Raw genomic sequence first — 17,259 nt, 5'->3', positions numbered from 1 at the left:
TTTGTCACTAAGGTATCAAGTTTTATTCTTACAACTCAGCCTGCTTATGCAAGCATTACACAAGCGTGTTTCACATCTAACTCGAGTGGCCCACAGTGCCAGTTAGGGAACTGGTCTACCTTGTAGTTTCGTGTTCATGACAGCAGAGTCTATGAAAAGCAGACGTCAGCTTTGTATACGTAAGGGTAGAAACATCTGCAAACAAAGAGTTTACCCTCACCAAACCCTAAGTCCGTTTATTAACATGACTCCACTCATTTTACTCAAGTTTTGAACAGTTCTTTCTTTTCAGAAAAGAAACAGTAGCATCACTCAAAATAAAATGAAAGTTTAGCACTGTTTGGTTTTTCTGATCAGCATTGAAACAAAAGAAGCCCTTGCTGAAGTTCCGCAACATTTAGACACATCCATGAGATGGACCAGATAGCTAGAATTTGATGTGTTTGATGGTAAGCTGGACTTTGCACCAGCACAAGTGATCCTCATTCTGTTAAACTGGTGCTTTGCACTTGCTGAATAATAGGAGAAGCCTCACAGCTCTCCCCATATTGAATAGCAAGGGTAAAGCGTGCCTCCAGTCCGCGAAACATTAAGGAAGGCGTCACCCAAAACCAAAACGAAAATCAACCGAAGATAATTCAAGACAGATACTGTACTAAAAGACAAGTGTGTTTTAGACAAGCGTGTTTTGGGACTCTAGACAGCCAAAGCTTTGAGGCAGATCTGCCTAGACCTACTCCTTGTAGCAAGCTCCCAGGGCAACTAAAAAAAAGGCTTTTCAACTGAACGTAAGATTTATCAGACTAACAACTAGAACACTGGACTTCTTAAATTTAAATAAAAACCCAACACATGAAATGCATCTAAGGCAGAGAATAAGTTTTTAAAGTTTTTTGTAGAATAATGTCCACTCTTCTCCACTCAATAGATCCTTTGGAATACAGTTCTTTGCTTCCAAAAAAATTCACCTCAGTAGCTTTCCAAGCTGCAGGCTTCTCCAGTCTGTAGGAAGCTTTTCTTCCCATTCTCATGGACTATTCTTACTTTACCACATCTTGCAGTCTAGGAGCATTATGTTGTTTGTCTTTGAGACGCCCGATGTTCACCCCACGTGAAAAGCGTTGTCCTCCTCTCCCCAAAGTTTTCCACCTGACCTGTCAACAGCTTGTCAAACACATACAAACTGCAAGCAACCAGAAGTAGCACTTATAATGGAGAAATTTTCACTAGATATTTCTGAACTTGAACCAAGAATAGATATTTAAAACAAACAACAACAAAAAAAAACCAACAAAAAAAAAATCCAAAACAAATCACCACAAAGAATGTGGAAAGACTGATTGAAGGAAAGCTTTCAGATGTTTTTTTCTCTTTACTGCCTCTACCAGTTTCTGTTGACTTGTAGTAAGATTTAGAGATCTTGAAATCTCTAGGTGGCACACAGCCAAAGCTTAAAGATGCCATTGACATAATAGCCAGTTACTCAATCCACTACTAGTTTCTCATAGCCATAGTCCTTTTGTTATCACAAACGTCAACCTAATGCTGTCACAGAGGTCCTCTCACCCCAGGGAAGGCCTTGCATTCTAGCTCCTTTGATTGCTTTCAAGGAAGGGAAGCAACCTCTTGCCGGGAGCAATAATGTTGAAGATCGTTCTTTTTTTCTACTACTTTATGAACATTCTTTTCAGCAGAAAGAACGTAATATAGAAACACAACTCATCTTTCTCATGAACATTAATTTTCGGATATTTGGTTAGAAACCATAGTAAACTAATGTTTTTCCAGGCTATTCTCTTAGTATGATGGTATGACAAATTTCAACTAGGGGCAGGGGGGGAAGAGGATAGAGGAAAAAACACAAATCCACAAACCAATTACAACAAAAAAAGAAACACCCAGGCCTCCTACCCTTAAACTCTACACTTTAAAAAGCGTACTGATTAATGACACTGGCTTTGAGTAAAATATTCTGTACAGGGAAGCATTTCCATATTCTGCAAATAACCACTGTTTTTACTCATGGTAACAAATATTTTTAAGTGAGCTCATACCCAGTCAATTCCATTTTCTGTGAACAGATCAGTGCACAGTTATCAAACGATGCACTGATGTGAGCCCACCCACCTTACAAATAAAGGACCTTTCATCTGTGCAAGACACATCTATACATACATTCACTTTCAAGCAAGCTAGATTTTTGACCTTAAAAGTATAATAAAGTTATATAAGTGATTCACCATTAATTTCACTTACTTTAAAAGAAAACTGAACTGCAGATTCTGGAGGGTAAACTATGAAGTGTCTTAAGGTGAAGCCAAAACCCTGAGATGTCCTCCTTAGCACGACAGTTTTGGGACCAGGCCAAGAGAAAGTTTCTTCTTCCTCCGATGGTGACATAGCTTCACTCTGCTCTTTTCCATCTTTATTTTTTGATGCCTAGAAGAAGAGAAACACATATAGAAGTCATAATTTGGATTATTATTTTTAAAAATTCTCATATACTTGAAAATATATTTTCTCCCTCCATAACCAAAATAACTTGATGATCACTAATATTTTCAAAAGAAATTTGTACTGTAAAGTAGCATCTCCTACAGCATTACACCTCTGATCATATCATGTACAGAATTATTCTGAAATTTTAAATAGAATCATAGAATCATTTAGGTTGGAAAAGACCTCTAAGATCATGAAGTCCAACCGTTCCCCTAATACTGCCAACTCCACCACTAAACCATGTCCCTAAGCTCCACATCTACACGTCTTTTAAATACCTCCAGGGATGGTCACACAACCACTTTTCTGGGCAGCCTTTTCCAATGCTTGAAAACCCTTTTGGCGAAGAAATTTTTGCTAATATCAGATCTAAATCTCCTCTAGTGCACCTTGAGGCCATTTCCTCTTGTCCTGTCACTTGTTACTTGGGAGAAGAGATCCGACACCCACCTCACTACAACCTCCTTTCAGGTAGTTGTAGAAATCTATTGATAAAGTCTCCCCTCAGCCTCCTTTTCTCCAAGCTAAAGAATTCCACGTCCATTGACTACCCCTCGTAAGATTTGTGCTGTAGACCCTTCACTAGCTTCGTTGCCTTTCTTTGGACACACTCCAGCACCTCAAAGTCTTTCTTGCAGGGAGCAGCCCCAAAACCGAAAACAGTTTTGAGGTGTGGCCTCACCAGTGCTGAGTTCAGGGGAACAATCGCTTCCCTAGTCCTGCTGGCCACACTGTTTCTGATAAAAGCCAGAAATGAAGTTAAGTATTAAGAAAGTCAATGTGCAACAGTGAAAGGCTCAGATGAATCACAAGAAACAAGTATGGCTTGCATGTTTTATTTGCTTTCTCCTTTACTTAGATACAAGCAGAAGGACACTTTGTGTCTTCTGGGACCTTGCTTCTGGGTGCACATAGCGCACACACGCACGTACAGAACCAACTCCTCTTTTCCTCACTTACAATGTAGGCATGGTTTTCTTGACTAGTTATCTCCTCACTTAAAACAACTAAAACGAAGTGAAGAACACATGCAATTGGTTAGGCTTCTTCAGCAAGACACACTTTTCCTCTAGTCCTATCTTTGACTTCAACTTTGTTTTTGCCACCCTTAGCTACGTTCTCTTAACGTTTCAGTATGCAAATTCTAAATACACATGTAAAGAGATCTAATTTCCATTTACAGCCCTACTGCAATCTCTCCTTTCATGCAGAAATAAGACATCTTGGTTTTTTTAAGGGTAATTTTATATACAAGAATTGTATTTTACAAAAATATTTATCTTCTCAGCCTGATATGAAATCTTCCATTTCAATTCCCAAAGCGAGCGCCACATCACACATTTCAAATTAAAGGCAGAAGACACACAAAGAAAGCATGCAAAACCCTGTGACCCTCCTCTAAATATTCTAGTTCAACGATGCGTGAAACAAATTTAGATACCAGAGCCTATAGCCTATTCAAACGGTATTCAAACAGAAATAATAGTCGTCTTGTCCTTCTGTAGCTCTGCTGCTGTGGCTCAGCAACTGGCTGATGAGTGTCAGAAATTACTGGCTGGTTTTCTCCCTGGGCTGTTCCAAAATAACCCCTTTTGCTTCAGTCTTACAGCTGGGATCTCGAATTGCAGTGCTTATAGGCAAGGTGGGCCCAGCCAATTCCAATCAACATCCATAGAAAAGGAAAGTAGTTCCACTCTAACCACAATGACAGCAACAGATACTACTGTAAGGAAAATATTGCAGCTGCTTGGTGAGATAGTTAACACATCAGAACAACATTCTGCATTCAGATACGTAAAAAGCATGATGCGTTTCTACACAGATGCTCTGGTTTGCCCTCGGAAACCCACACCTTGGTACATCCAACAGGAAGGACAAGGAAATACTAGCCAGTGCTTTAAAGACCAGCCTCCCTACCTCCAATAATCCTGCTCTTCAGCAAGGAAAAACATGCAAATGGAGAAGGGTCTTGGTGCTACAATCAAGCCAAGAAACGGAGCCACTTCTGGAACCAGAAAACGCAGAGAATCCAGAGCAGCCCAACAAGACTCTGCTCTTCTGAAAAGCCTGGAAGGATTATCAGCAGAAATGAAAAGACCAATAGTAAATATAAAGGACTCCATCTCAGCCTAGTCTGTCCTCACCTATCATCTTCATTCATGTTTTGAAGTGTTAGTATGAAACTGAAAAGATGGTGCAATTAGATGACTAATGAATGAAAAACTGGAACTGTGCAACTGCCAAGATTAGTGGCTTTAAAGTTCAAGCAATGCAAAGATTAAGGTAAAGTTACCTAATCCTTTAGCTGAAGGATAGGGTTTGTTATTGAGATGTTCCCATCAATCTGTTTAGCTTCCTAACATGACAGCATTTTTTTCAGTTCTGAGCAAATAAATGTTCCTTCTCAATCTTTCAATCTCACGACATGAGCAGAAACCAGAGCCAGAAAGAACATTTTGATCCTAGTAAATTGGCAAAAGAAATAGCTCCTAATAAAAAAATATCACTGACCTCTCAAAAAATGACAGTAATTCCCTTCATTAAGTGACAGGCAACAATCCACCTATTTAACATTCCCCTGCAATCTTTCATTGCTCCTCTTTTTATAGGCAACACGTAATATAGAAGTTTTGAACAACTGTAAACGACTGCAAGTATCATACAAGTACAAAAAATTTAATACGCAAATGTCTATCATTATGGATATGTAAACAGCAACCTTAAATGTAGCACTGAAAAAAAGAAGTCTGCAATATACTTGCATCTTTTTTTCTGACAAAAACCTCACTAATTAGCCAAAAGATAATTTTAGTGTGTAAAACAAATGATCACCGAATTTTACATACAGCTGCTCAAAATCCAGCCATACAGAACTTCACAAGGTCTGAGAAATGGGAGACGCAGCATTTGATTTTAGTGAGGAAAAAATCTTCTAGTTTCCTTGTAATTTCACGTAAACTTTTAGCATTCACAGGAGCTGCTGAACTACACAACTCTTCATAAACAATGGTTCTCCCCCATCAAATCATTATTTCTTGAAAGGGCATACCAGAAGTGAAAGGTTGTCATCACGTCATCCTTGGACCTCCTGCGAGGTGTGTGAACAGGGCAATAGAAAAAGCCAGTATTAATAATAAATATAAGATATGTTCAGTAACGGTAACTTTCAGTCACACTACGAAGAAGAAAGAATCTGCATTATAAAGAAAAGAGAGTCAACATCTGTTGAGTCACCCTGTGACATGTCCAACTGCAGCACACCCACCAGAATATCCCTTTACAGAGAAGGTTTTAAAAGGAAAAAGAGAAGTTTTCAAAAACACAAACGAAACAAGGATGTAAGACAAGCAAGAAACAGATGTTTAGCATAAGCAAGAATATGTCACTGAAGGCAGAGTTCCTATCTGGTTTTCCTTGCCAACCAAACCCGATAACAATCATGTTACAAATATAGAAATATCTCATATCCTTACAGTGATTTGTCTTTAGAGTAGACTCATTAGCATCTCAAGAGAATGAAAAATAAATGCGCTTCCCCCCCTCCCAAATAAAATCTAACAAACCAAAGATTATTTTGCCATATCCCGTACTGAAGATCTGTATGTTTGTTCCTCTATAGATTCAACGCTCAAAATCGAAGTAAGAATGCATACAATCAAGTTCAAGGACCGAAGAATCCCAGGCTACTAAAAACGATCCAAGCATCATTTCCCTTAGGATTTCTTCATACAAAGTTTCTGCACACATCTCAAAGCGTCATTTCCTGCTATATGCAACTACAAGGACATATAACAGATGCTTGAGTGCATTGTAAAACACAAACTTTGTTTTGAATATGCATTTAACCCTTTTTTCTGAGCAATTAAAGCACCCATGAAACAACAGATGGTACCTTAAAGAACTACACTAATCACTGTGAGCTTAATACACAGTAACAGAACTATGTGAAATCAGTAAATAGCACTGATGTTTGTAAATTATTTTATTTCCAACTAAAAATAAATCTCAAATCAGGATTTTCCTGTTGTATCAGTCTAAAAAAATTAAAAAAGGCAAACACACCCAACTTGCATACTTTCCAACACTGCTCTGATTTTTAAGCTTCTGAACAATCTACAGACAGACCTATATAGAGGACGCTAAAAATCCTTAAGTGACAGTCATAGGTAATTGCAATACAAGCCAACTAGGGGACTTACCTATCAACATCTCAAAAAGAGCACGATGGAGATAGTCTGTGCTAATCAGGGCGTACCTCAGCTGCATTCAGCACTAGCGTACCAAGAAACATGATCCCTGAAATAGGAATTCTGCTAGATGGATATATGCTGAACAGAAAATGGGCTGATGTCACCTTGTTTTACTGATTCAACAGCCATCATATAATTTATTTTTTTTTTTGTCACTACTGACACAAGCCAGAGGCAAAAAGGATCTTGAACATAGTTATTAATGCCTAAAATCGCACCAGGATATTCCAAATGCTGCAATAAATGTGAGGCTTACTTGAAAACAAGTGGTATTTCTTGTATCAGGTCATTTATTTTCCCTAGTTTTTGTATCCAAGTAGCTATCAGTTAGTTAACTGCGCTGTTAAATCTGAAATTTCAGAGGAAAAAAAATAAATGCTTTTCTAACATAGTTTTATCTTATTTTACATGAGAAAGTATAAGGTCCTTTAAAAAGGTAATGGGGAAAAAGGTTCTTTCTGGCTAAGGTTATAGAACAGGAGTTAAAAACCCTACCTATATGGGCAGGAAAACACTTACCCACAGAACAGCAGGTTTCACCACAAAGTCAGCCTTTGTTTCATTAATAGTCAACTTCTTCCAATCATGATTTTCAAATAAAGTTATAACAAGCCACTGACCCTTTTAGTCTTAATCATACTTCAACTCAACTTCAAATTGCTTTGCTAGAAGCTGACAAAAAGTCAAATGAAGCAGTAGCAAATACATCTCTCAAAAAAATATTTCTACTTTTTTTGGCACACCTATCTGATCAGAAACGATGAAGCGATGTAGTGTACCACACCTAGAGGACAACATGTCCCTTCAGCCCTTAAAATCTTCTCCTGTGGCCTCAGACCTGCATATAAGTGAACACGGAAAGAGTGAAAACTCAGTCCATTGGAGAACGCATGGCTCCCTGGTCCTCTGGTATGGCAGAAAACACACACAAATCCTCCAAAACACGCAGCTCCTCCATGCTCTTAAAACATGTAACACCTCCTCTAGGAAACATCTGAGAAAGACAGACATTTAAGACAGTCAAAGAAAAGGTTATACAACTTTTGAGATGTATTGTATCTCTATCCTCATTTGCAGTATAGGATGGCATATCCAGCACCCAGACAAAGCTAGACAATGTTTTATCTTGCACATCAAAAGCAGAATCATGCACACAAGGTGCAAAACGCATCTTTTCCTTTCAGTCTTCCTCAAGCTCGTAAGGAAAAGATTTCAAGGGCAATAGGTCACATTTATAAAGACAAATACTACTATCACATACTGAAACAGCCTCAAGCCAGATAATACATTTCTAATGTCTTTAAATCAGACTGGAGTGTACAATAACATCTTATACAGAAGCAATTCCCAGTTCAAGAAAAGTAATTACTGACACAAAGGTGACACAAAGGTGACACCTTAAGCAAATCCATCCTCCAGGTATCCAGGACATAGCTTTATCCTCAAAACAAACAAATGAGTTCCATCACTTTCAGCCTCAGCAACACCTTCATCCATCTCCTGCTGAAAAAATCCCTGCAAAGAGACCAGCAGGAAAACTGGAATGCAGAAAATCCAAAACCTACATAACAATTTTAGGCCTCCATGTCAAATATCCACTTGTTCAAACTTCTGACTGACTTCTGTGCACGATTAAATCTTGTAGTCTTCCCCTGAACAGGTAGGAAGGATGTTGGGGAGGACAGAAATTTCGGCAGGAAGTATAATCTGGTAGTATATGTACTGACAGGGTCTTTCCCTCAAAGCATTCTTCCATCATTTTCTGTCCTCACAAGGTAACTAGAACGTGTAAACATGAGTATCTCCAATCCCACACTGATGGTCAGAAATCAGTCTGTCAAATTGTTGAGATAAAAGGAAATCTCTAAAATAAAATTCTAGATCTATGATCTTGGATGCTAGCTGACACCATAAAAAAAAAAAAAAGGCTTCTAGAATTTGCCAAAACAAAGAGGCAAAAAACACCTGAGAAAAACAACTAAATATTTAACAACTATACGTACTTGACTTGCTAAGAAGCTTTAAGCTAAATTCCAAAGGTATCTGCAGCAGTGCATGCATAACACCAGTCACTTGAAGTCGTCCCTTCTTTACTAACACCAAAGTTGGCCTGTATCGTTTCTTAATAAATCATTCCAAACATTTCAGTATTCTGAGTGTCAAAACTGGAGCATTCAATTTTGCATGCTACCCCAAAGTCACCCTTCACAATAAACAAGTGACAAGGTAAAAAAAAAAATATAATTGCTAATTACTGTTTAATTTATGTACAGATTTAAACTTAGGGCAGATATATAATAAATATGATTTAGCTGCATCTAGGTACGCGCTTTATCAACTCCACAGGACTGCTCTCTCGCGCGCTCTCTCCCCCTCCATGTAACAAGACATTACACAGCCTTGAGGCTGTAAAGACATCTGTATGCAAAGTCTGAGCCTTAAATACTGCTTTTTAAAAAAACTATTTTGCTTTGAGAGTCTGCCTATGTAACCTGACTCTCTTGTGTACAAACTCTCCAGTAAAAAAACAATTGTCATCATGTTCAAACCCTGCCATTAAGCATTCCTGTGATTTCTCATTTAATCAGGAAGCACATCCTTTTTCTTGTCTACCTTTTAGAAATACGACCATTACTTGGGCACAGCTAAGTGTAATCACCTTCTGTTCGTTTGTCAAACTGAACTTTACTAAGTAGAAACAAATGACTAATGTTAAAAATAAAATTTCCCTTTTTCCAATGAGTTTGTCTCTCAGTATACAACTCAAATGCAATACAAATTCACAGCACAATATGTACAATACAACAGTATACACAATATATTTATGTAATTGCTAACACTATGTTCTGACATGTACTTTTACTTAACAGCACTTCACTAAAACTAGACATGACCACAACATAGCAGATTTGAGTGAAAGTAGTTCAGGATGAAGCTGTCTTTATCTACAAAGTGACACTGTGAGAGCACACCCTGAACTGAAGAATCGGGCAGTTTGAGACATGGAAACTTCCTGAAGCACAGAAGAGGAACATGTTTCCTACCTCAGAACATCCCTAAGCATTCCTTCACTCTGTTGCAGAACAGGCCACAGAGAAATGTATCATACCCAGACTGTGCTGGACCTACTGACTGGTAGCAAGACCCTCAAAGCATGAAACAGAAGGTATCAGTCTCCAGCCTGTTCACTTCAGTGCTATATATTTAAGAAAGCTGCAGGAAGGACTTGGTTGCACAATGCTAGTAACTGCTCAGCCTTTTTTCAGTAGGTATCAAGAGGAGGCTGCCTTGAAGCAAGCACAAGCACAGCTTGAGCGGAGAATGGACTGACAGCAGCCCCGAGAAGAACTTGGGAGTGCTGGTCGATGAGAAGCTCAACATGAGCCGGCAATGTGCGCTGGCAGCCCAGAAAGCCAACAGTATCCTGCATCCAAAGAAGCGTGGCCAGCAAGTCAAGGGAGATGATTCTGCCCCTCTATTCTGCTCTCGTGAGACCCCACCTGGAGTACTGCATTCAGCTCTGGGGTCCCCAACAAAAGAGGGACATGGAGCTGCTGGAGCGAGTCCAGAGGAGGGCCACGAAGATGATCCGAGGGCTGGAGCACCTTTCCTCTGAAGACAGGCTGAGAGAGTTGGGGCTGTTCATCCTGGAGAAGAGAAGGCTCCGGGGTGATCTTATAGCAGCTTTCCAGTACCTAAAGGGGGCCTACAGGAAAGCTGGAGAGGGACTTTTTACAAGGACGTGTAGTGGTAGGACAAGGGGCAATGGATTTAAACTGAAAGAGGGGAGATTTCGATTAGATATAAGGAAGAAATTTTTCACTTTGAGGGTGGTGATGCACTGGAACAAGTTGCCTTGAGAAGTTGTGGATGCCCCATCCCTGGAAGTGTTCAAGGCCAGGTTGGATGAGGCTTTGGGCAACCTGGTGCAGTTGAGGGTTTCCCTGCCCATGGCACAGGGGTTGGAACTAGATGATCTTTGAGGTCCCTTCCAACCCTAACCATTCTACGATTCTATGAAGCACCTGAAACTGGAAATTAAGATGTAAACAAACCCTCAAAGCTCAAAAGATCAAACGGCTGCAGAACCGCTCTCACCACAAGAGAAAGCTGTGATGTAGAGATAAATGGAGCATAAGTTCCCACACATACAACAATCAGTAGATGGCACTCACTGAGACAGATAAACCTGGTTCAGTCAGGGCCCTCTCTCTGGGGCCATTATTAACAGCCGGAAGACAGTCTGCTTTCAGAATTGGGAGGCACAGCTCTTCTTCCATGCAGCAGCCCTCCATGAAGGCAGAGGGAAAGGGGGGGGGGCGGGGAAACACCCACAGAAAAATCAGTCTCCAGAGGAAGACTTCTCCAACACTGCAACTCAGGGAAAGTGCCAGCTCTCAGAGTAACCAAGAGCCCCCTTCATCTCTTATGGGGCAGGTGGTATGCATACATGACATGCAGGACATTTGCTGAGACTACCCAACACCAGCATTTCTCTTGAGCTGCAGCTGAGGGGGATGCAGTAACTACCATTTCAATGCACTGTTACGGCATTAAGCCCAGGTGGCCACAGCAACAGGTCGTTTTTGGGGGACTAACTGAAGTTAGTTCAGGTGTTTGCTAGAAGGTGGTCCTGGCAGCAAATCTACACTTGCTTTTATGAGTGTGAATCCCACCCAGATGGAACACAAGCTTGGAATATTCTTTTAATTCAATAATGAAGGCAGTGACTGCAGACTTAGAAACACATCTCAGAACTGAATATCTCAATTCAATAAAATACATAAATGATGTCATCAAACCAAGCCCAGGTAAGGAGAAAGGCTTAAGAAAGCGATATAGGACTATTCCAAATGTATGAAGTAAGTGGGAAATCTGCAACCTTTCAAAACTGAAGTGTCTGTGCCAGCACGGCAGATGGCTGGGAGGCACAGGGAAGGAAACATGCATTACTGCCATGCACCATGCAGGCTACAGAGCTGGCTTGGGGGTGGAAGGAGGACAGAGGGACACATGTTTCTGTGTACTTTTATAACTACTGTTGTAGTAAACACAACCATTCAAAAGGAGAAATGGTATTTTCAAGATAAAGGATTTCAGTTCTTGAAAAGGTCAAGGCGCACGCAGAAAACAAACAATAAAAACCTCCACACATGCAGCTTATTACACAGCTTAAACTTTCCTTACTGTGCTCTACTGTTCATGAAAGGCTGCTCTGTAAAGCACAGCAGTTGTTGCTCATGTCCACAAGACCTGAAAAGCAAAGCTGAAGGCTATCCACAGCCTGCAGCAACCTTTACTTGCCTCCCTCACCTTAAAACGCTCATGTATTTATATTACATTTTTCTCCCCAAACTCAAACACAGAAAAGCAAGAACGGTTAGAGGAAGCCTGTATCTGAAAAACTCCATCTTCTTGATTTGAAATCAAGTCCCTCCATCACAACACAGATAACCAGCTTTACACTGGCAAATCACTCAAGGATTTAGTGATATGTGACAGTCTGAAAAAGGAGTATCTCAAAAACGTCATTTTTATGTGTCTGTTCAACTGAAACCGTTCAGTTTACCAGGCTCTGGATGAAACGTAGTGACACCAATTGACTTGAAATAGTTGTTTGGGGCTTTTTGTGGGTTTGTTTGGGTTTTTTTTAAACACAGAGGAAGCTCTGGTTTTCTTATACTGTAGTTCTGATAACTGACTTTTTGTGCTATGCTCTTAACTTCACCAAAAGCAAGATCAGGTCTGGCATGATCAAGTCTGTGCTCCACCTCAACTCAAACAGGACTTCTCCAGAGTTAGCACCTAATCCCCGATCCAGATGTATACATAAACTAACTTACTGGATCTCCCTTTAAACACCAGATACTAGCAAGTTTAGCATACTTCAACTCATTAAAATGATCCTAATCTACCATAAAAATGTCTATTATATTTTTATACAGATATATTTATACTTAAAAAAGTATACTGTATTTTTTCTGTGTGCGCACACGCATATTTGTAGTAGCTTGTCCACATCCAAAAACTGTACTGCTTTACCAAAATTCTTTTCAAAGCTAATTAAGTGCACTTGAGTTTAAATCACGCCTTATACTTCCACAGAGTAACAGCCAATTTTAAGCAACAGTACCAAGAAACAGAGTGAAGAGTACAGAGACTTTATAGGACAGAGATGTAAACTATTTTCACCATGTGTTTTTGTTTCTATCTTGCATTTAGTATTTACAATAAAACCCACACAGTTCATAGCATTAAATTTAGTCAGAAAAACATTAAAAACAAAAAGAAATTGAGAGCTTCCTTGTTTTCTTATAGACTCATTAGCAAAAGCCTCCTCTCTTAACAGCTACATCCTTAACCTGGAATGAAAGGAAACATCTGCAGGGCTGGTAGCATAGCAGCAAAATGTCATGTGATCTTAATTTAGCTAAATTGAAGCCTTTCCTTCTCTGCTTGTTCTGTTGTAGCTTGTTAAGAATAGGAAATGCTTTGTCCTCACCTTACAGTCTAATCTAGACATATCAGACACAGGAGACCACGAAAGCATGCTTCTACTCCTCAACATAGAAGCGATGTTTGAGATTACTCCATGCATGACAAAAGAACCTTCTCAAGCTGTCTGACAGAGTGATAGAGTGGTTTGCACAGTCACCGCCTGTCAAGGGCTGCTTTGCACTGCTTCTTTCAGCCTATGGGAACTTCTTGATAGAGCCAAGAATACGAGCTGCCCCATGACCCATTCCGCTTCCTACAAATGGGAAGAGAACAATAAGAAACACCACCAGTGTCCCCACCTAAGTATATTACTGCAAAAAAAAGGAATGAGTTTCAACAAAGTTTGTACTCTTTCGCTTTCTAGAATAACATAGACCTTCTCAAACACACAACATACCAGATAGCTTCTGCTACACTTTCACCAACTATTACAACTACTTATTCACATATAAAATAGTTTTGCAGAAGCCATTAAGAAAAACACAATCACCACACCATGCAAAACCTAACCAGCACAGACTCCATTTCAGCAACCAGATGCACCACAGCTTTAAACTAATATTAGCTCTGAAGCTGCCTACACATTTCCTTTAGGTCATACTGTTCCTCTCCACCATAGCCAGAGGCTATGTGTTGGTTCAAAAAAATTATCGGCTCTACAAGGGACACAGGTTGTTCAGCTAACTTAAACTAAGAGCGTGCCTGCTTTCCCGCAGCCTCTTTGTCCCTATGGCAAACCTCTTTGCTTGGACTAAACTCTTCCATGATGCAGCTACAATGCTGAGTAAGGGCTATACTTCGTGGCCTCAGCAGTGGGACAGAAATACACCTTACACCTTCTCTCTATTGAATGTAAGTATGACGTTGATCTCTTACTGAAGCTACTGAACTTTTCAACATGAACAGAATATGCTCGTTCCAGTTCTAAAACAAGAAAATGAGACCATTTAGAGACTAGCCACACCACTTCATCTGCATAAGCACATACCTGCTGATAATTCAAGCTGTTAAGACTTAAGATCATCCAATTCTGCAATATTGCAGCTCTACTTAAACTTTTACTTCATGTACAACAGAAATGTCTCTGACCTGCCCAAAGCCAAACAGAAGCCTTTAAGATCTGGGAATTGACCCTCAATGTTGAAATCCAAATTGCCACTCTAAAACACCGTTATTGCTAGTGAGTTCTCATTCCAGAGTCTGACTCTGTTTGCAAAAGACTTACCTAGACACATGGGAGGAGTTTTAAGAACAACTGACTTGAGAGAAGAACTCAAGCCTAAACTTCTTATGAAGTTTAACACAGAGTACATGGCTCAAAACACCACAAAACTTGTAAGACAGATGTGTCAAGATTCTTTACATACTGTCATACACAGCCTCCCTCAAAAATAACCTCTAAATATACAGCTTGAGCTGCTCAGTGTTAAAGCTTTCTAATACAGAGACAATTAATAAACTCCCATAAACTCAGCACTTAAATAGTAATCCTGGTCCTGTGATTCAAGATATGTAATCTGAACATACAGTGTAACGTGCAAATCAACACACTGTAGGTTTTAAAAGCCTTAAACTCAGAAGTGAACAGGCTTGGCTTTTGTACAAAAAAATAAAAAGAAAAAAATTGGCATACACAGATGCAAAGCCAAATATCCAAACACTCATGTTAATTTTTTTTAAAACCCTACATTTGTAATCTATTGTGGATATACAAAAGAGGAAGAACACCAGCTTTTTCAGTGAAGATACAATGCATAGGAAGATGCTTAAAAAAGGACTGTGAAGTCATTAAGCTGAAAAAAAAAATCTTAAATCTTTATGCCTAGAGATGAGATACCACTAAGAGGATAAAGAGTAGAAAGTTGTCCACAGGATTTTCAGTTTAGCTGCAAATCCAGAAGCTTTTGAACATTGACTTATGATGTGATCATACGTGACCTGTGTATTTCCTCACAGTTTGGAGTGAGTATGTCACTAAGAATGGTTGATATAGATGACTAAATCTACATTTGTATCTCTGTCTGGAAGTTGAGGTGGGGAGAGCGAAGAAATTTATTTTAACACAAATCTATTTGCTTATTTAAGAACTACTTGTCTTTGCATGCCTATTGCTATGGCTTGAATTGCTCACTGTTGCTGAGTTACTCCCTGTACTTCTGAACATTACAAAATGTTTCTCCAGCAATGTGAATTCCCACAATGAATAAACCCACCAGCTATTTCCTGCGATGATTTTGCACCTTTTACTCAATAAAACTGAAAACATCACACCCTGCACTGCTATGAGACAAGATTTTTATCATACTCCCTTTTCCCCCAAGGCAGCAGCAGATGAACAGAAATAAGAGCACAGTAAGATAACATAAATACCACATTTCAAAAACACTATCAGCTGCAAGTATTTCAGAAGGAATGCAGCCACCTTTATTATTTTATCCTCCAAGTGACACATTTGGAACACTGAAAAGCTTTTTAATGTTATCAGAGATTATCCGAAGGAAGGGCAATAGCTGCAGTGCAGCAGCTGCTGCAGTACTGCTGCGTTCCAGGGCTTGCAGGCAACGCGAGAGCTGGACTCGCACTGCAATATCTCATTCTTGCATACTGGCTCACAGAAAATAGAGCCTGCAATAACGAACTCGAGTTAAAAAACATAATGTCACAACATACTAACGTACTTTCATGTTCATCAATATAGTCTTTGATGAAAAGGCTCCTCCAAGCCCAACAACTTCAATGGTCAGGCACATCCTCTGCAAGGGAATTTGACCAACTTTAAGTTTACAGAACTTTGCAGAATACTTGTCTCTGGCTGAGAAACCCAAGATTTAAGTATTTACATGCTGAAAGAACATTATTGTTACTTTTAGAAGTTAGGATGGAGAAATAAGACAAAAAATAGAAGCCAATGTTCAGCAAAGAATCAATGAGGACAGCACACAAGATCTGCTCTCCTCTAACTAATAAAAACCTGCTTAGAGCACAGCGATGACCTACGCTCTGTGCTGGTAATAAGACAACCTACATTCAACTTGCAGTCTACTGTTCCCTATTTAACACCTGAAAGTAAAGTATTTGTGATGCAAGGAGAAAAAAACAAAACTGTTTATCATCTACTTTATATTATCTACCAGTAATTCTTCCAACCATCTGAAGAAGTGGTATTTATTGTATTAGATGTACTTGCTCTAACATATCCCACCACGGCCTCAAGGTGAATAGATGCGGAGGGTGTACCTGCCCATGGCAGGGGGCTTGGAACTAGATGATCCTGAGGTCCCTTCCAACCCAAACCATTCTATGATTCTACGTACCAAGCATCTTGAGTTTACTTGCATGCTGAGGGCTAACAAAGGATGTCCTTGAAATGACAGAGGGGGTAGCTCCTTCTGTGTCTTATTGAAGATGAGCCTAGCTGTTATACTACTGAGTAAAAATATTACTTACCACTTCTATACACTTACTGAAGAAGAACCCTTACTTGGCTCACAGGTGGCATGCTAACTTATGATTCTGAGACTACAACTCCATAAACTTCAGACTATCAAAGGAAAAAAAAAAATTGCCTTAGCTTTACTTTTTAAGCCATTTTCTTGCTTTTTTTCTTTAAAAAAAAAAAAAAGGCACTAAAAAGACCTTGTTTACCAAGACCAGATTATATTAATAACAGGATTAATCATCTATGATACTGTTGGGGCAGTCTGGGTAAGTACAGACACGAATATGCACATGAATCTATTTACAGTGGTCTCCCACGGGACATGAACTTTTTACCTGCCGCTCTCCTTCACTAATCCTACATTTGCAATCATGTTGAAGTTCTAAATTGACAGTAAGACTCTCACACTTGAATCTACCCCACATGACAACAGTCACAGACAATACAAAAAAGAAGCAAGACACTCCGGTACTTTGCAATAACTCATTTTAAGAAAGATTAGAAGATAGGTAATGAAGCTGTCCCATGAACAAAGAGTGAAAGACAAAAAAAACTGCAGGCAATTTGGTTTAT

The 17,259-nt window shown here is 39.5% G+C and overlaps 1 protein-coding gene across 4 annotated transcripts in view; it reads right to left on the bottom strand.

Moving 5' to 3' along the window:
* ARHGAP21 (Rho GTPase activating protein 21) overlaps positions 1 to 17,259 on the bottom strand; it is an 87,931-nt gene that overhangs the window by 68,026 nt on the left and 2,646 nt on the right. For 3 of the 4 annotated variants that reach the window (XM_086614277.1, XM_086614278.1, XM_086614276.1), the window contains exon 1: positions 2,257 to 2,426. In XM_086614277.1, coding sequence (XP_086470403.1) covers positions 2,257 to 2,400 — 144 coding nt within the window. In that variant the 5' untranslated portion in view covers positions 2,401 to 2,426. Of the gene's footprint in view, positions 1 to 2,256; positions 2,440 to 17,259 lie in introns of those variants that run through there. The other variant, XM_086614275.1, reaches the window with a different exon arrangement.

Source organism: Tauraco erythrolophus, chromosome 7 (assembly GCF_009769465.1).
Source record: "Tauraco erythrolophus isolate bTauEry1 chromosome 7, bTauEry1.pri, whole genome shotgun sequence".
Lineage (NCBI taxonomy): Eukaryota > Metazoa > Chordata > Aves > Musophagiformes > Musophagidae > Tauraco > Tauraco erythrolophus.
The sequence above is the reverse complement of the archived record's forward strand: the minus strand, read 5'-3'. Positions and strand labels throughout refer to the sequence as shown.